The sequence below is a fragment of the Camellia sinensis genome, chromosome 2, assembly GCF_055761805.1.
Source record: "Camellia sinensis isolate YWXY chromosome 2, ASM5576180v1, whole genome shotgun sequence".
In the NCBI taxonomy this organism is placed as follows: Eukaryota; Viridiplantae; Streptophyta; class Magnoliopsida; order Ericales; family Theaceae; genus Camellia; species Camellia sinensis.
Window position 1 is genome coordinate 34,906,834 of NC_138962.1, and position 20,983 is coordinate 34,927,816.

Sequence of the window (20,983 nt, forward strand, 5' to 3'; positions counted from 1 at the left end):
AAAACGTGATTGTACTTTGTTCAATACTTCTAAATAATCTTTTTATTTCGAACAAATGTAATAAATTCTTATTTTTATTACTTTAATTATGCAATGTTAATATTTTCTTTTAAAATTACATATATTTTATGCTGACAATTTAAAAATATGTTTGACATAACTATGAATGGTTTTTTTTTTTTTTTTAATTTAATCTCGTGCATAGCAGAGGTGATATGCTTGTCTATACTATCTATTAAGTAAAATGGGATTTTTAACCCCAAGTCTTGTGGGAGCTCCAATCTTCCAATCTAAATTTCTTGATTTTTTTATTTAAAAAAAAAATTCTTAGCATTTATTAACTTCTCTCAACCCTCAAATCTTACTCTCATAATAACACTTTAATGCATTAAAAACAAGCAAAAAAAAATTCTTTGAAATCCAACACATATGAATTCCTTGAAAAGTTCCAACACATATGATTATTATCAAAATATTAAATTTTAATATAATATAATAACAAAAAAAAGGCATTTTATTCCTTGAAAAGTTCAACACATATGATTATTATTAAAATATTAAACTTTAATATAATATAAAAAATGAAAAAAAGAAGACATTTAAAAACAAAAACAAAAAGACATTTAAAAATTGCAATTCACATATATAGTTAATTGTAAATATATTAAGGAAAAGGGGGTTTCTAAACCCCAAGCCTTGTGGGAGTTTCAATCTCTCAATATTAATTTTCTAAATTTTTTATTTAAAAAAAAAAAGGATCCAGCTTGTCTCAAGTTGAGATAAAGACTGCACCCGTCCAGTTCGGCCCATGGGGCCTATTTTTTGGGCCCATTTTGATAATCCGAACTGTCAATGTGTAGAACTCGTCGAGTACTACATACCTGTAAAAAAATTACTTTGATCGGATATTAATAACTATGTGATCAAATCAGTTTTGTATAAAAAAATTGGACGGTAAAAAAATTAACGGTTGATAAAAAACTATTTTGTTCACATAGTTATCGATATCCGATCATCGTGATTTTTTACAGGCATATAGTACTCAACGAGTTCTACACATTGAACGGTTCGGATTATCAAAATGGGACCCGTGGTGGGTCCCCCCACGAGCCCAACAGCACGGTCCAGTCCGATCTTGGACTGGACCAAAGCCACTGCCCAAAAAAAAAAAACTCTCAGCATTTATTGATTTGGTCAAAATCTCCTAATCATCATTTATTAACTTTTCCCAATCCACATGCCTACATTTATTGATTTGGTCAAAATCCTTGATTAGCATTTAAAATTCTCTCATACAAATAATTATAGATACAGCCTGTAACGCCCTCAAAATAACTACACTAAACCCATCAAATAAATATTCATTGATATATAAAAGTCCCACAACCTTACATTCATCAGAGTTTCAGTACAAAAGTATTACATGTTAACAACAAAAGCAAAGTGCCCTACGGGCTTACAGCTTTCCAAGTTAACACTTGGTTACAACAAAAGAGTACTAACTCATTTACATATTTAGCCATTGGCTTGAATTTACATGTAATACATCAAAAATAAAACGACAAAAGTATGTCCGCCTCTAGCCTCCCAAGCTATGTCCTTGGAGGTGGCATGCTACCTGTACCTAAAAATGATATTCCCATATAGGGTGAGCCACAGCCCAGTAGAAATACACTAAACCAACCATGAACAATGACTAAAAGATTAGCAATTGATAGATGGCCAACACTGATACATTCACATAAATTACATATTTATGTCATACGACTCATGAGTCCAAGTTACTTTTCATTTTTCCTTTTTCAACGGATAAGCATGTTAGCTCTATCATCATCTCAACAGATATGTATAACAACAATATCCCACATTCACAGATAAACATATAAGCTATATCCACATTCTCAACAGACATGTATAACAACAATATCCCACATCCACAGATAAGCATATTAGCTATATCTATACTTCACAAAGATAAGCATATAAGCTCTATCTTCACTTCTCTAGACAAGTATATGAGCTGTATCTACGGAGTTCATCCTCTATCTTCTCCCAACACTATCCAGTTTAGAGGTACATCCCCTATCTTCCCCTAAACCGCGGAGTACATCCCCCATCTCCTCCTCTACACATAACGTATACAAACACATTGGTTCTATATACAATCACTCAATACATACAGTTAACGTATTCTATCAACCGTCAAATTCCATGACACATTCCATTGATTAGTTTCCGTTTGCCTAATCATCATGCATTGTCTACAACAATCACGACTATCCTCCACCGATAGCCCAAAGCAGTTATTTCTAAACAGAAAATAAATGCACAAATGGATATTCAATCGACATTTCAATTCGGTGTGTGATAAACCATTCAACTACACCCTTTAACCCCTTACATTCCCAATCTCAACAATTCCATTTCATTTTCTCATTTCTCACAATTAATTATCCCAATTAATCAACCAATGTAATTAGGTCATTTTCCATAATTACTATCTCAACCCTTAGGTCCCATTTTCATCAATGATTCAACATTTATTCCATTTCTCTATACCAAACATGCATCTAGGTTTATTATAAATAAAACCCCATCTTTTGTAAAATAACACAAAAGCCCCAAACTTTCACAAAATTACCAAACCAACCCCAACATCTCAAAATACTAAAATTTAAAGACAAAATCCATAGAGAGGAGTAGGATATCCCTACCTCAAATTCGGAGCTCCAAGGGAGAAGAAGACAAAACCTAACGTGCTCCAAATCTCGAAATTTTCAGATTAAAATGTAGCCCTCGACGATCAACAACTTTTTTGTAAAGGCCAAAGGTGAGCAAATCACTCCTACTAGATCAAAACCTAGAGAGAAGGTAGAGTTCTAGAGTGAGAGGCTCAACAATGGTGTTTTTGGAAAAGTATGAGAGAGAAGAGAAAGTGAAAAAGTGATTTGAAAAGTCAAAACACGGAACTTAAACCCAGTCGACCCGCTCGAGCGTCAAACACCCCGCTCGAGCGTCACTCACAGACTCCCGCTCGAGCGGGTTTGTTCGAACGCCAACAAACCCGCTCGAGCGGCGAATACACACTCCCAGAACTTTTACAGAACCAGGTCTTCGCTCGAGCTTCCAACTCCTCGCTCGAGCGGAACTCACACAACCCCGCTCGAGCAGCCAATACCACGCTCGAGCGTCCAACACTGCACAGAAAATACTGGATGGGTGCAATTCCCGCTCGAGCGCCAAAACCCCCGCTCGAGCGGACAGGCCAAAATCTGGGCAACTAGTTTTGGTTTCTAAACTCAACCAACCTGTAACAAACCTGCCCAACACATCCTATAACTCAAATACGAAGTAAAAGGATGTAAACAAGATAATAAACAACTACCAACAACCACAGACACATGTCTGGATCACTGTACAACAAGGGTAAATCCGGGATCGCTATACAGCCCATGCATAGTTACTGCAGTAGCCTTTTTAATTTCTCCTATAACTATGATTAGTGATAAGATTGTTAAATTATTTTTATAAAAAAATCTTAAAAAACATAATTTGTATATTATAAAAATTTAAAACAAATATAAATATCTATAATTATCTCATGCATAGCACGTGTGATAGGCTATCTATACTATATACTTCTATACTATATATTAAGCAAAAAGGGGGTTTTAACCCCAAAGCATGTGGGAGTTTCAATATCTCAATCTAAATTTTCTAAATTTCTTAATAAAAAAAAAACTCAGCATTTATTAATTTTTTTCAATCCATATGTCTTTCCACACACCTGCATTTATTGATTTGGTCAAAATCCCTTGATTAGCATTTAAAATCCCCTCATACAAATAATTATAGATACAATTCGTGTATAGTTATTGTAGTATCCTTTTCAACTTCTCCCCTACACTATGATTAGTGATAAGATTGTTAAACTTTTTTTTATAAAAAATCTTAAAAAACATAATTTATATATTAAAAAAAAATCTAAAACAAATATAAATATCTATAATTATCCCGTGCATAGCACGGTATTATGATGTCTGCGTGTATTCCACATGTAAAATATATATATATATATATATATATGTCTTGGCCCATTAAATTGTAGTTTCCATTAATTAAAATTTTTGTTTTAGCTCAACATTTATTAAATTCTCTAAAGTCTTTTTGACTTCTCCTATATACACATCCTTTTTAACTTTTTTTTTTTATTTTTGACAAATATAAATATCTAAAACAAATATAAATATCTATATCTATCTATCTATCTATACTTACTATATATTAAGCAAAAGGGGGTTTTTAACCCCCAAGGCATGTGAGAGTTTCAATATCTCAATTTGAATTTTTTAAATTTTTTATTGAAAAAAAAAACTCAACATTTATTGATTTGGTCAAAATCCACTGATCAGCATTTATTAACTTTTTTCAATCCACTTGTCTTTTCACATGCCTGCATTTATTGATTTGGTCAAAATTTCCTAATCAACATTTAAAATCTCCTCATACAAATAATTATAGATATAATCCGTGTATAGTTACTGCAGTACCTTTTTCAACTTCTCTCATATACTATGGTTAGTGATAATATTGTTAAATTATTTTTATAAAAAATCTTAAAAAACATAATTTATATATTAAAAAAAATCTAAAACAAATATAAATAACTATAATTATTCCGTGCATAGCACGAGTGACAGGCTAGTATTATATAAGGAAAATGAGATTTTTAACCCACAAGTCTTGTGGGAGCTCTAATATCTCAATCTTAATTTTTTAATTTTAAAAAAAAAATTATAAAAAAAATCAGCATTTATTAATTTCTCTCAACCTACAAGCCTTTTTGACTTCTCTCAACCCACAAGACTTTTTGATTTATCTCATACCTATTTACTACACCTTTTTCAACTTCTTTCATATACTATGAGATTGTTAAATTATTTTTATAAAAAATTGAAAAAAAAATAATTTGTATATTAAAAAAATATCTAAAACAAATATAAATATCTATATCTTTATCTATTTATATTATATAAGGAAAAAGAAAAAATAACAAAAATATTTCATAATCTCTCTCACCAATTTTCAAAAAAAAAAAAAATTAAAACTTGTATTCCTTTTCTTTTGTCCAAAAAATCAAATAACATTTTTCATGAAAGTTTGGGATATCTATCAATATCTTATATATTATATTATAACTTAACCAAAAAAAAAAATCAGATATACGAATTGATAAAATTAATAAATTTGATTTTTATTTATTCAATTAAAATATTTCTTTTGCCTCTCAATATCCAATTTTAAATTTTAAAAAATTATAAAGTCTATCTAAACAAATCAGCGTTGAAAATATCTCTCACTATCATACTTTAAATCGATAAAACTCACATACCTATCACATATTTAACTCGCATCATAACTTATCGAAATAATAATAGTAATTAAAAAAAATAGAAACCACAAATAAATTAAATTAAAAAAAAATAGAAATCCAAAATTCCATCTAAAATAAATTGGAAAAAAAAACTAAAAACCATACAAAAATAAAGAGGATAAAAATTTTAGATATGGATCTCAAAAAGATATAACAATATCTAAATTTGAATTATGATTTAGTAATATAATTATCAATATTTTTCATGTATATCTATCAAAATTTTAAATCACTTAATGAGACAAATTAATCAATTTTCTAAAATTATTGATTTTTTAATTTATAAAATAAATTAAAAAAAACTATTGACTAATTTATTTATTTAATTATTTTAGAAATAATAATTATCCATTAATTTATAAATTTTAAATGGAAAGATAACAAAAATATTTCATAATCTCTCTATCCTAATCTCTCTCACCGATTTTCAAAAAAATATATATTAAAACTTGTAATATTTTTCATGAAAGTTGTAAATATCTACCTATATCTTATATATTATATTATAACATAAAAAAAACTAAAAATCAAATATACAAATAGAAAAAATTAATAAATTTGATTTTTATTTATTCAGTTAAAATTTTTCTTTTAGATCTCAATATCCAATTTTAAATTTTAAAAATCTTTAAAGTTTATCTGAATAAATTTAATTTGAAAATATCTCTCACCATTATACTTTAAATCAACAAAGCGCACATGTTTATCACATATCTAACTCACATTATAATTTACATAAATTAAATTTAAAAAAAAAAAAAAAAAAGAAACCCATAACACCATCTTAAATAAATTGAAAAAAAAAATAGAAACCATACAAAAATAAAAAAGATAAGAATTTAGATATGAATCTCAAAAAAATATGACAATATATGAATTTGAATTATGATTTATTAATATAATTATCTACTTTTCTGATGCATATCTATCAAAATTTTAAATTTTTAATTGGACAAATCAATTAATTTTCAAGTCTTATTTAAAGGAAAAATATGATTAGTCATTCCAACTCCTAGACTTTGCAAGAACTGGCGGAAGAGCTGACGGATTAGGCGGGGCAAGATCTAAGTTGTTAGGAGTAATATCCTACAACTCCATAAATTTATTTATTTTTTATTTTTATTTTTTTTCCTGTGTGATTCTCATTCTCTACTGTTGGTTTCGGTTTTAGTGAGATTTATATGTTTGTTTATAGGTTTGCATGGTGGAGAAGAATTATTGGTGATTATGGTTGTAATCGAAGTATCTATATCCATTTTGTGCCAAGGATTTTGATTGATTTTGTTTTCTTCAATGAACACCATAAAATTAAAGTAGAAAAAATGGATCAAAATTTTTATTTTTTATTGTCATTTTATTTTTTATTGTCATTTTATTTTATAGAAAATGTGAAAATTTATTGAGAATTTAAGATTTTACTATAACATTAGATTTTTGTATAACTAGGTAAATTTAAAACTTTTAAATATTATTGTATTCTTTATTTTCATCCTCTTTCTATCCCATTATACCATTATTGATATTTGTTAGTTTGTTAATTATAATTCAATTAATTGAAAGCTTTATATAACTTTTCATATATATTATAGTTAATTTGTTACAGTTATAGTTGTATATAATAGCATAATATATAAGGATAATTTCTATTTTTTTATGTGATCAAATAGTCCATGTTACATATTATATAGAAGAGTTAGACGGTTTTTTTTATCTCCAAAAAACCCAATCTATTTTTTTTTTTACGTTTTAATTTTTTAAATTGAAACATCAATTGTTTATGTCCATAAAACAAACTAATAAACACATATCCAAAAGCTACACATTTTTTTTCTTTTTATTTTTTTAATATGTTGGATATTTACGAATGAGAAATGTTTGACACCTTAAATTTTTTTCATAATCTGACTTATAATGATGTAGTTATAAGTGCCAATTTTTATACAAATATAAGAAGAGAATTAATTAAATTACTCAAACTTTGACTATTTTAAAATGTTATTTCACTATAATTCCAATTAAAAGAATCTTCAACCGTTAATATATTTTTTTATCAAATTATAATTTGATAAAAATTTAAAAAGATGAAACTTTGAAAATTATTGTTTTTTCCATCAAAATTGGTGAAAAGAAAAAAAATTGGGATAAGAATGAAAGTTCTTTTAAAAATTGATAAAAATTTAATAAAAAAGTTAACATAATTCATATCAAATCAAAATTTTTATTCAAATTTCAAATCAAATTAAATTAAAAAAAAATTAAAAGAAAATGATGAAAGTTTGAAAATATTTTGAAACCTTCTTATTCTTAAATACTAGAAATCCGTATGTGTATTAAATTCATATTTTATTTTTAGTTATGAAATTGAAATAAAAAGAAATGTAACTTAAATTATTGGATTAATAATAGAAACATCATATTAATTATTGTTAAATATCACTTCACTTCACATTTAATAATAAAATTGTATATTTACCTTAATTATTACTTTTTATTTTTATAATAAGAACAAGTATGTTTAATGAGGTTTAACTTTTTTTAATACAAATTATTAAAATTGCACTAAATAGATATATATATATATATATATATTAAACTAATAATTTAAAAAGTTATAAATATAAAACTTGACTTATAAATTTCATGTATACTACAAGACAAAATATTAAATTATTTTAAGATAATTATAATAATTTTTTTAAATTTATAAAGTCCCGTGCATAGCACGGGTTACAACAAATGAAATGAGTATTTTGACTAAGAGCATCTCCAACGGTGAACTAAAATTTTCACCAAATTTGAGTAAAAAAAAGTCAATTTTCTCAATCTAATATGGCTTGGTCCAACCGTGCATCAAAAGAGAAAGGTCGAACGACCGATTGATTGGTAAGTCTAATTTTTTTTACCTGTTTGAATCTTTTTGACCGGTTTGAACCTACCTATTTGAAAGGGAACCGGTCGACCGGTGGGTCAACCGACCGAACATCCGGTTGGTTGACCGATTGGCCCACCCCAACGGTCAAGCACAGTGAAATACTGATATACAGAGTTTGTCCTCAGTTTGATGAAATGTTTGTTCCATTCTCATTTTGATATCAAATTGGTGAAACCATTGGAGCTTGAAAAGTCATTTTTTCATCAAATTGCAAATCTGATGCATGGTTTGATGCACCGTTAAAGATGGTTTAAGAAACTAATTATTCTTTGCACAAAAGAATGCTTGCTTATTTTGATTAATGGTTTCTTTTTTTTCTTTTTCTCCGGCTATATAAGAAAAATAAGTTTGAAGTTCTTAATTACATATACAAGGAAATGAAATTTATTTAGAGTAATGCTAGAAATCTCAAATATTTTATCAAACTTTTCACATGAGTGTAGGACTAACACACATGTGGATATGTGTATAGTATTACCAATGTGACAGGTTTGGTAAAACATTGATAAATTATTTGAGATTCCTAACATTACTCTTTATGAGGTTAATCACTGTTGAATATGTGAAGGCATTTAATGAATATGTCTCATTACTCTTTATGAGGTTAATCACTGTTGAATATGTGAAGGCATTTAATGAATATGTCTCATTTGAAGGCATTTTCTTACATATACAATTAACTCTTTAAGGAAAAAAATTTGGGTGCAAATAGGGTACCATGTGGCATGTCATATGGTGCCTTCAACTAATCATAAACACCATGGCCTTCTATATTGTCTCCTCATCACCCAACACATAAATGTAGCTTACACTCTCTCAACCAATGAAAGAAGAGAAAGGTACCACATGACACCTACCCTATCTGCACCCAAAAATTCTCTTAATTAAGAACTTCCAACTTAGGATTAGTGTGTAATCATCAACAAATTCTATTAGTTGTGGGAGACTTATGTGTAGGTTCTAATTGGTGGACTTATTTTTCAATAGATCCTGTGAAAATTAATGGCATTTTTTATCAAATACTATTAAAAAAATGGCACTAGTTGATAATTTTCAGCAATAGTTTAAAAATTGTCTCAAAAAAGTCACTAATTTTAAGTTTTAGTGACATTTTAAAGAAATCGTCACAAAAAGGTCATTAATTTTCAACTTTCAACGACAGTTTGAAAAATTCGTTACAGAAAAATGTCATTAATTGTAAATTTTAACGACAATTTATAAAAATCGTGATAAAAAAAAAAAGTCATTAATTATCAATTTTTAGCGATATATGCAAAAATCATCACAAAAAATTATTTTTAACAATAATTTTATTAAAACTTATTTTTAATAGAATTTTAAACTATTAGAATCGATTAGTAATTTATCTATTAATTGCGCCTACTTGTTGGAACATGGGATACTTTGCGTTGCAAAACTTTCTTCTGATCTAAAACTACGTAGGTTTTGAGACAATAAGTTTGGCTCTTTCAAGTACAATCTACATCCACCACAAAGGCCAAAAAAAACACAAAAAATTCAAATGCAAAAATACTGTTATGTCAGGACAGCATACTACTTGCTCAAAATTATTTTTTTAAAATAATTTGGTATCTGGTTCCATGGACGGACTAATTTAAAGAACCAATTTCACTGTCTACTAACAGAAGATCCAATTAGGACAAAAGTTTCGTATGGACTAGTTTCAAAAATTATTTACATTTAGGAGATTTTGAGCGTGAGATCCTGGAAAGAACACTATACCAAGCCAGTCCCTTGGGGTTAAACTTGCTATGTTCGCTTACATTAAGGCAAAAAATAATTACAATGAATAACAAAAATAAATAAATAAATTTCAGTCAAATGTATTTCCTTTTATATGTTTTTTTTATTTTCAAGAATTAGGAGTTGAATTTGCTCTAGCGGCCCACTTTTTTGTTTTATTTTTTAGAATTCAATTGAAATTGGATTGAATGTGTATTCAATTGTAATTATTTTTGGCTTTAATGTATGTGAATAGAGCAAATATTCTCAACGTATGTAACCTTTGAAACCTTGATCAAAATTAAGGCCAAGGCGAGTTAAAAAAAAACACTTTAAAAAAAAATAAAAATAAAAAAATAAAAAATAAAAAATAAATAAAATCCAGTTAAGGCCATGGCCTCAGAGGTCAAAATATGCTTTATTAAAATGATAAAGCCAAGACCCTAGAAGTCACAACAATCAAAATTGATTACGGCTTTTTTGTGGTAATCATGGTTGGGACTAAAAAAAAGTACAAAAGACAAAATAAATTAAATAAGTTAATAAAATAAAATGTCACATTCAAATTATAATTATTTTTTTTTTTTTACAAAAGTTCAAAAAGTCAAAAAAGCCAATTTAAACGAACTTTTTAATCCCAAATTAAAAAAGTCCCAACTCAAAAATGCTAACTATAAAAGTCATAGCCAAACGACAACTAAAGATATATGAATAATGAGGTGTAATCTTCTTTGTCATTCTCTGAGGTTACATGCATGTTTTTTGAGATGTAATTTTTATTTCAAAAAATATTCTTGATTCTGAAGATAAATAATGACAGAGTTATACATAAGAACCACTCCAACACAAATCTAATACTTTGTAGATGACATTGAAACAACCAAGATATGAGGACAAGAATAACACATACATATGTTAAGCCCAAAATTGTAAATAAAATCATACGAAATTGAAGCAAGAAATATGAGAAATCTCAAATCTATAGAATTTTTATTTTTGAAGACTAGTTATTGAAGAGATTGAAGCAGTTGGAGTTTGACATTTCCCAGAATTTCAATTAAAATGACACTACTTAATCACTCCACAATAATTTTAAGGTTAGACCAGATTTTTGTCAAGAATTATGATATGTGGCTGAGATTAGTGTTGTGAGATTCATGCATAGATAAATCTGAACCACACATTCTGGGTAAAAATTATGAATTTGTAGTATTACTGATAGAAAACTCATAATAAATAGCATTAAAATGAAACATGCTAATTTTGCCACATCTTTTTGTATATAGCATTATCAATTGAATCAAAATTTAATATGAAAAACAATTTTTAAAAACAAGATATAAGAAAGGGAAAAACAAGCTAGTGTAAAAAAGGTGAAACAAGGCTTGGAGTATAACTAACTGCCATGAACTGATCAAGGGGATGCAAGCCCCTTTTGGTGAAAATATTCAACCATTCTGTTTCTTCTGGATCAAAACAATACAAAGCTCCTCTCTTGTACGAGATCACAATCTTCCCACTGCTCAACAAGCATAGAGGATGAATCCATTGAGGACTTCTCAAACTTACTCTAGGCAAATTCTCTATGATGACAATCTCTTTAGTCCAAGACCCTTCCACACCATGTTCCTGCATCACCCATATATCAATCTGCCTTGCATAGTAGTCAGTTATGGCAAGACAGCCTCCCAACACCAACAACTCACAACCCTGACCCATTTCGCAGTCTGGCGGGTTTGGGATCACCCGAAACTTCTCATCTGACAAGTCAAATGACACGACAATACATGATTCTTTGAACTGGCTCCGTCCTGCGCATAACCAATGAATAGCACCATTGACCACCGCGCCAGATGATTCCACCGGACAAGCAAAAGGCATGTCGATATTAGACCTCCAAACCCCAGTTCTGCTGAGAGTAAACACATCGACTTTTTGTTTGAAATTTTTTGGATCAAAATCCCAATTAAAAGGCTTCTTCTTCTTCAAAGTGACCATGTGTGTGATATTGTGAATTCCAGCAATTCTCACCACTTTGTATTCATTAGTACTTGGATTGAATCCGAACCCAAAATGCTGGTAAAGATAGGCTTCATTGTCGATGTACTTACAGTGACGAAGTCGTGTGACTGTTTGTGACACAGATGGCATATCAGGCAAATACTTGTATTCTTCAGTCAAGGGGTTGAATATGCAGACTCGATAGGAAAAATTGTTTTTCAAGCATATTAAGCAGAGCAAACCATTGCATGACAGAGTGGTATTGACATTGAGTATGTTATGATTCATTGGCTGTTTGATTGATTTTGATATTACTCCGTAGCTGTCTTGATTGTCGATTTCATACAAAACATTGATCTCAGCTATGCAATGGTTTTGATCGTGTGGAGGAGTGGATAATACGAGGAGACAAGGATTGTTTTTGTTGTGATTGTGAGGTTCATGATGAAGAGAAGTTGCGAAATTGTACCAGGATTTGCATACTAACTTGACTGGAATGAGAGAGGAGACTGGTAATCGCAAAAGGATATCAAGAGAGAGATCATGTGGGAGATCTTCCATTGAAGACTCGTGTTGTTGATTGTCTTCTTTTTGTTTAGGATCTTCATTGTTCTTTCTAGCTTTGATTTTTTTTCTTCGCAAACCCATTGATCTTTGTATGGTGAAGAAACAGTAGGTGTATTTAACGAGTAGATGTAATGCAGTGAAATGTAACGGAAAGGAGGACAGATAACAAGATTGAACCACAATAAATCCGAATTAGAGATATTCTCTGTACAAAAGGAATCAAAATATAAACTGAAACTCAATGACTTACAACCTTATTTAGTATAATAAACTTACTTCTTGGACAACAAGAAACTAATAAAATTAAAATTAAAATTAAAGCTGTGTGGGAAATTTTCCGACCACACTGCCAACTCAGTAATTCAGTTGGAGAGCACTGGCAGAATAGATGGCACCTGACTGACCTGCAACCAAAATATAATCCGACGATCAAGTCAGTATATATCTCAAAGATAATCAATTATTCAACTCACAAGCTTGAGCCAAAAAAGCATACCTTAGACCCATGGGGTGCCTCTCTTTTATAGCCAACATACACCTAGTCCCAATAGAAGCCTAGCTTCTATACTGCTAATGTTGGACTCCCAGTAAGATTATGATAAACTCTTTAAGAGTCTTATCTTAATACAAACTGAAGTCTTCTCTCATTTTAGGACTCTTGTCCCTCATCCAGATTGAGTTCCCTTTTCATTCTAAGACTCTTGTCCCTTATCCACTTATCTCAGATTCCGATATCTTCGGAGATGACCTTGGCCTTGCCGAGATGACCTCGGCGTCATGACCAAGACACGTGACACCTCGCTGATACCTCGGCGTCACTTTGCCACGTGTTGGTAGTTAGAAAATATATCCCCACAAAAGCTAATAGAGTAGGAAAATTGTATCAAATCAAATTAAGAAATTAAATAAATTTATACCATTCTATGCTAAAAACGAAATCAAAATATAAACTGAAACTGAATAATCTTAAAGCTTACAACCTTATTTATTATAATAAACTTACTTCTTGGACAACAAGAAACTAACAAAATAAAAAATTAAAATTAAAACTAATAGAGTAGGAAAATTGTATCAAATCAAATCAAGAAATTAAATAAATTTATACCATTCCATGCTAAAAACGAAATCAAAATATAAACTGAAACTAAAAATAATCCTAAAACTTACAACCTTATTTATTATAATAAACTTACTTCTTGATTATAATAAACTTACTTCTTGGACAACAAGAAACTAATAAAATAAAAAATTAAAATTAAAACTAATAGAGTAGGAAAATTGTATAAAATCAAATTAAGAAATTAAATAAATTTATACCATTCTATGCTAAATTAAATATTCCTAACTAAATATTAATTCTAAAACATATAATATTTATATCGTATGCATCAAGATGGTTCAAAAAAAATACCACAATATCTATGTATTTGTACGGGAAGGAAATAATTCTCCTCGTATAATCCTGTTGACCAAGTCCACGCTCCTCCGTACGACGTCGCTTTGTCACCTGAAAACACAAACGTGAGCTAGCCGGCGGGTGTATGCCGGAAACCTCTCCGATGCCTAAGTCAGTAAGCTTGACAAATAGACAAAGTTTTATGCTCTCAGAAAGAATTGTGTTCAATTACCTCCTCCAAGGTGATGTTTGTGGGCTTTTATAAGTTTCCCGTGGCACAATCCTGGCAGGACTTGTATTTCTCCATACAGAGTCCTCCTAGGATTCATACTCCAAAGGATAATGCTTATCCTTTTACACCCTCCCCCACTGCTTAAACCAAGTGGGATGATTTTCTCCATGGCCGAACTTCCATGTGACCGAAGTAAAATTGGCGATGCCGAGCCACAGAGGGCCGAACTGTCCTTAGCTCGGTCTTCTCCTCTAACTCCTTACCTCGGCTGCCCCTGTTCAACCTTGGTGTGTTTAGATCAAACTTCCAAGTAGCAAGTTCTGACCGACCTAACCATAGTATGTCACGACCGGACTAAATGCAAGGTCGGACTTACTTCAAACTGCCACCGAACTAATTCTGAAATCGGCCTACCCAGAACATACTGCGACCGGACTAACTCTAAGACCGGCCTAACTCCAAGTTGCCTCCGAACCGGAGTAGCTTTACTCTTCCTTGGGCCGAAGCAACTATCCCTTCTTGAGCCGGAGTAACTACACTTCTCCTGGGCTGGAGTAATATTGCAGCCTTTTTTACCTAGCCCTTGGCAATTTGGGCCACAAGGCCCATCACATAGCTCGGCCCAATTTTTACCAAAAATTACCCTCTCAATTTATCAATTTAGAAAACAAAGAGTCTCTGGAATCCAACTCTGAAAAGGAAAATATGGAAGTTTATGTAATATGATTTTTCTCTGCAATACATGGATATACTATTAACACTGAATTGTCCGTAAAATTCTAATCCTTGATGTATTAAGATAGTTCATCTATTCTATGTGAAGCCATATCTGCCTATCAAAAACAATAAATTTGAGTTATAACCAAATTTGTATACTACAAACTAAAATAACTCAACAAATTAGGGAGAGCTCCCTTTCATAGTTAACAGGTTTAAACTATTTTGGCCGATCCAACACACCCACTCTCGTATGATATATTAAAATTTGGAAAATTTGTTTTACTTATAAAATTGGATTGTGCTGAAATTTTGTCTATATTTGAGTTAGGCTTGAGATATGAAGTATTGATCACAAAAAAAATATTAATTAATGCCCAACCTAACCTGTCCATTTGTAAAGTAGAGAGGTGATGTGACTAGTTTTATTTGACTTTTTGACTAAAATAGTCACTCCCAAACGAGGCCTAAAATAGAGAAAAAGAAATTACTACTAACTCGTATTATTGAGCCTTCGTTTGACATGCAAGTTTTTTTGACTATTTTAGTCACAAAAAAACAAAATATGCATTTTAACCTAATAAGACAAAACATTACATTCAATTCATAATCATTTTATTTTTTCTTTTACAAAAGTCAAAAAAATTAAAAAATTTATTCCGAACGAGACTTTTTAACTTAAAAAATTAAAAACCTAACACACATTCCCAAACCAACCCTAATTAAACAAATTAAGATTTGAAATGTTTTTACAGCGAGGCTTAGAGGGAAATTTTTTTAGTAGCTTCTTGTTTTGACTAAAGGAGGAGATCCTATGAATCGAAAAATAAAATAAAAAAAAACGCAGAGAGTGAGAGAAAGAATGAGGCAGAAGAAATGCGACCGCCGCCACCGAACGAAGACAACCGGGGCCGGAGCTCTGTCACCTCTTCCTCCCACCTTACAGGTTCGTTTTTCAGGTTTTAATTTTTGATTTGGGGCTTTTCAATTTCTAAATTAGGGCACACCACACAGAGTTGTATTTTTTTGTTATCTATCAGTGACATAAATCACTGTACATAAATTGTTATGATCATGAAGATAAAAGAAGTTTCATTATCTGTTTTTCCATCTTCTATGATTCTTTTTTTTCTTCTTCTTTTTATCTGCTGTTTGATCACGATTGGGTAATTTTGTTTATGTTGAATGGAGAAGAAAACAGCTGTTAATTTTGTATATAATAAATTATAAATTATGGAGTGAACGTAGTGCTCCAAGAGGTGTTGTGATTGGTGACAAATGTGAAATTTATTATTTTGTGTTGGGTGATTAAAAAATATGAGGGAGTATCACGGGACTGGCTTCTCGCGCCCCGGTAAGATATTGTCCGCTCTGCCGAGGTGGGGAAGAAAACCCCCGTCGGCCTCATGGCTTTAAAATGTGTCTTAACAGGTGGGGAAGAAAACCCCCATCGGCCTCATGGCTTTAAAACGCGTCTTAACAGGTAGAGGGGCCAGTGCGCTTATAAGTTGGTTGCAAGTGTCCCTCCCAAGTGGAGGGGGCCTGTACGCTTATAAATTGGTTGCAAGTGTCCCTCTCAAGCGATGTGGGGTTGTCCACACATAACCCCCCAGCGGATTGGGCCGCGAACAGCGTGAGAGTTTGCCGGACGACCTGCATGGGCCACCAAACTCACGTGACTGGTTTCTCGCGTCCCGGTAAGATATTGTATGCTCTGGCAAGATAGGGAAGAAAACCTCCGTCGGCTTCACGGCTTTAAAACACGTCTTAACAGGTGGAGGGGGCCAATATGCTTATAAGTTGGTTGCAAGTGTCCTTCCCAGGCAATGTGGGATTGTCCCAACAGAATATATTGTATGATGATTAATAAATATGAACACGTGTCGCGCACCTAATAATTTTTCCCGGAGGAAGGGGATCTCATCCCCTTTTTTTCTGGTTTCCAGCTACTATGATTCAACACTAATTTTACACAGAGATGGCCATAATGAACATTGATCCCTCCCAAATCATCAATCTGGCATCAACTATCATCAATCATTTTTACTAAAGAGCTCATTATCCCAACAAAGCACAGCCATCTTTCTCATATCTTCGCAACACAATCACCCAAAAAACAAAAACAAAAACAAAACAGTTCTTTGAATTTCTCCAATTCATCAATCACTTTACTAGACATGTAAAAAAATATTATTCTAGTTATTTAGATAAATTCATCGGGAAAAAAAAAAAGTTGTCATAATTGCGAAATTATTAAAGAGGTATGATTTTATGCTTGCTTAGCATTTTTTTCTCATCAAAACCAGTAGAAAACTAGCTATTAAAAAGGTGAAACAAGGCTTGGAGTATAACTAAATGCCTTGAACTGATGGGGAAGCAAGCCTTCTTTAGTGCAAATCTCCAATGACTCCCCATCTTCTGGATCATAAGAATAAAGAGCTTCATTCTTGTATGTGATCAAAATCATCCCATTGCTCAACAAGCATAGAGGATGAATCAATTCAGGGCTTGTCAAACTCACTAAAGGCAAATTCCCTCTGATGACAAACTCTATAGTCCAAGACCACTCCACACCATATTTCCTTCGTCACCCATATATCATCTTGCCTTCCATGGTGGTCAGTTATGGCAAGACAGCCTCCCATCACCAACAATCTGCAACCCCGACCCATACTGCAGTCAGGCAGTTTTGAAATCTTCTGAAACTTCTCCTTTGACAAGTCGAATGAAACAATGAAACAGGTTTCGCTTGTATGTCCACATTCTGAGCATAACCAATGAATAGTGCCATTGACAACCATGTCAGACGATTCCAGAGGACAAGCAATACGCTTGTCAATTTCAGACCTCCATACCCCAGTTCTGCTGAGAGTAAACACGTCAGCTTTTTGTCTCAAATCATTTTTACACGAAGAAAGCCCATTCAAAAACACCAGGCATATGCATTAAATTGTAGCTATTGTGAATTCCAGCAAAACTCACCACCTTGCATCTGTTACACCACAAAAGACTAACACTATGCTCCAAATTGTGAATTCCAGCAATTCTCACCACCGTGTATTCATTAGTTCTTGGATTGAAGCCAAACCCAAAATGCTCATACTTAGAAGCTTCAATCTTGAGATGCTTATTGACTTTTTTGCTGGCTCAGACTCTTGGTAACCCACATGGCATATCAGGCAAATAATTATCGTCTCCAGTCAATGGATTGTATATACTAACTTCATAGTATCTATCTGTGCACTTGTTTCCAAAGCATATTAAGCACAGCAAACCATTGCATGACAGAATGGTATCAACTTTCAATCACTTTAGTTCAATCGACTGTTTTATTGATTTTGTTGTAACTTGTTCCTCGTGGTTGAACACATTTAACTCAGCAAGAGAACGTTTGTTGTGAGCATAAGATGTAGAATCTGTGGATAGTAGAACTAGAGAAATCGTTGTTGTGATGTTGATGATGAAGAGAAGTGAGACGTGGATGAGTTGCTAAAGTGTACCAGAACTCGCATACTAACTTGATGGGAAAGAGAGAGGACATGGGTAGTAAAGAAATGATATGGAGGGAGAGATCGAGTGGGAGATCTTCCATTGCAGTGGTCTTGTGGTGTTCGTCTTTTATGGGTTTGTCTTGTTTTTTCTTGCTAGATTTGATTCTTCTACTGCGCAAGCCCATAGGGAGCAACCGAGATGTTTCTCAATGGTGGTGAAGAAAGAAAAAATAGATGAATTCAACAAGTAAAGCAGCAGTGCCGTTCAGAAAAAAGTTGAGCCGCCGTATCAAAGTGAATAATAAAACTCCAATATTATAACTCTCAAATAGGAGAAATTATTTAGTTGTGTTTGATATGGTCACGTGGTGTTCAAGTTTGTTTGATTAGTGAAGGAGGTGAGATTTATGATTGTGAATTGACTTGGTGTGTTGTGAGGTGGTACTCCATATTTGTATTGGATCGTGAAAAATAGTAGGAACATTTTATTTGGGGAATGCTTGCGAACATTGCTAGGTGACGCCGCAGACTATCAAATGATTTTTTTTTTTAAATACTATTGTTTGGTTTGGTTTGGTTTGGTTTGTTTTTTTACGATTTACTTTTTAGAAAATTAAAATTTTTTATTTTCCGTGTTTTTTTTTTGTTTGCTTTCACTGGATTTTTTTTAATATTCTAAGCAATTTTTTTAAATTTTTGGATATACTTAACGCAAATACACTTAAAGTATAATATTTGTGGAAATAAAATTTTAGAAAATTCACTAAATGCCAAAAATATTTTTTAAAAAATGTGAGAATTTTATATATTTTTCGTATTCTTGTATATTTATTGATTTTTAAAAATATTTTTTTTGTAAATATTTTAATTTTTAGATACATTTAAGTAAGGTGTATCTAAAAAAGTAAAAAATTTATTTAAAATTTTAAAAATATTTACTAAAAACAAAAAAAAAATATATGAAAAATAAAAAATTTAATTTTTAGAAAATTGAAACCCAACACAGTGAATTTAGACTGAATAGTTTTTAAAACCCTAGGGTCCTGTTTGTTTTCAGAAATAGAATAGAGGGGATTGATAGTGAGGGGATTGATAGTGAGGAATTGTTAAATTATTTTTATATAAAGTAATAAAAGAAATAAAAAAATTAAACATCAATATTTTTTAAAAAATTCTCAATATAAAAAAAATAAAAAAATTTCTAATTCCCTCACTATTTTTCTACTACCATCTCTACTTCCTCACTATGAATTAGGAATGGCAACGGGCCGGGGCGGGGCCGGGGACCACACTCCTCGTCCCCGATCCCCGATGATAAAAACTTTCCCGTCCCCGGCCCCGATCCCCGACGGGGAACCTATCAGAGTCTCTGTCCCCGTCCCCAACGGGGATCGGGTTTCCCCGACCCCGAAAGTTCCCCGGACCAAAAAAAAAAAATTGAAACAGCAACAAGTTTGCAGATTCGAGAGACATCATCGAAAAAAAAAAATCCAAAAATTCAAACATCATCAAACAACATCATCATAGAACAACATCAACATCAAACAACATCAACACAACATCAACATTACAACGGGAGAGAGAGAGATCTGAGAGACATATCTAAGTATAGATAGAGAGAGAGAGAGAGAGATCGCCGAATGAGAGGATCTGCCGTTGACGATCGAGATCTGGGTTTGCAGATCTGTGAGTGAATGGGTTTGTGTGAGGAGAGAGGCCTTTGAGCTTGTGTGAGTTTGCAGATCTGTGAGGAGTGAATGGGTCTGTGTGAGTTTGCAGATCTATGAGTGAATGGATCCGTGAGTGAATGGGACAGCAGAGGGGGAGATCGGCGCCGGCGGTGTCAGCGTCGGAGGAGGGAGGCTTTTAGAGAGAGAGAGGGAGATGAGAGGCTATGTGAGTGAATGGGTCTGTGTGAGGAGGGAGGCCTTTAGAGAGAGAGAGAGATGAGGCTGTGTGAGTGAGTAACGCTGAGTGGGGCAGTGTATATATATATATATATATATATATATATATATATATATAGGGGTATTATAGTAATTTCATTTCGGGGAGAAAACCGGGGCCAGGGACGAGGCTGTGAAAGCTATCCCCGTCCCCAACCCGAAACTAATTGGGGATTTAATTTCAAATACCATCCCCGTCCCCACGGGGATATTTTTCGGGGAAAAACCATTCTGATCGGGGTCGGGAGGTCGGGTCCCCGTCGGGCCGGTTTCAAATTGCCATCCCTACTATGAATTCCCCTTCCAAGGTCTTTACTAATACCAAGATATTAGTAGTCCTCTCTCCATCTCTAAAAATAAACACCCCATATAATAGTCTCACTTCACTATCAATCACAATCTCTTTCTTATAACCCCAAACAAACGGGACCTAGGAGCCTATCAAAAACAAGAGTTTTGAGTCATAATCATAATTTATTTTTATTTATTTATTTTTTTTGTTATCAGCCATAATCAAACTTTAA

General features: G+C 32.1%; 1 protein-coding gene and 1 long non-coding RNA gene across 2 annotated transcripts; one reads left to right on the plus strand and one right to left on the minus strand.

The window, feature by feature from the left end:
• Positions 1 to 11,468: 11,468 nt before the first annotated feature.
• On the minus strand, positions 11,469 to 12,758 carry LOC114261096 (F-box protein At3g07870-like). Its single transcript, XM_028201304.2, has one exon. It carries the CDS (start codon positions 12,756 to 12,758, stop codon positions 11,469 to 11,471), a length of 1,290 nt encoding a protein of 429 aa, XP_028057105.2.
• A 3,020-nt stretch (positions 12,759 to 15,778) lies between these two features.
• On the plus strand, positions 15,779 to 19,010 carry LOC114261123 (uncharacterized). The gene is made up of 2 exons (XR_003628833.2): positions 15,779 to 15,968; positions 18,403 to 19,010. It is a non-coding gene; the product is annotated as an uncharacterized LOC114261123 (long non-coding RNA).
• The last annotated feature ends 1,973 nt before the right edge of the window (positions 19,011 to 20,983 follow it).

Bases quoted from the DNA above. Each gene is read 5' to 3' on its own strand.
- LOC114261096 (XM_028201304.2), bottom strand. From the start codon at position 12,758: ATGGGTTTGCGAAGAAAAAAAATCAAAGCTAGAAAGAACAATGAAGAT.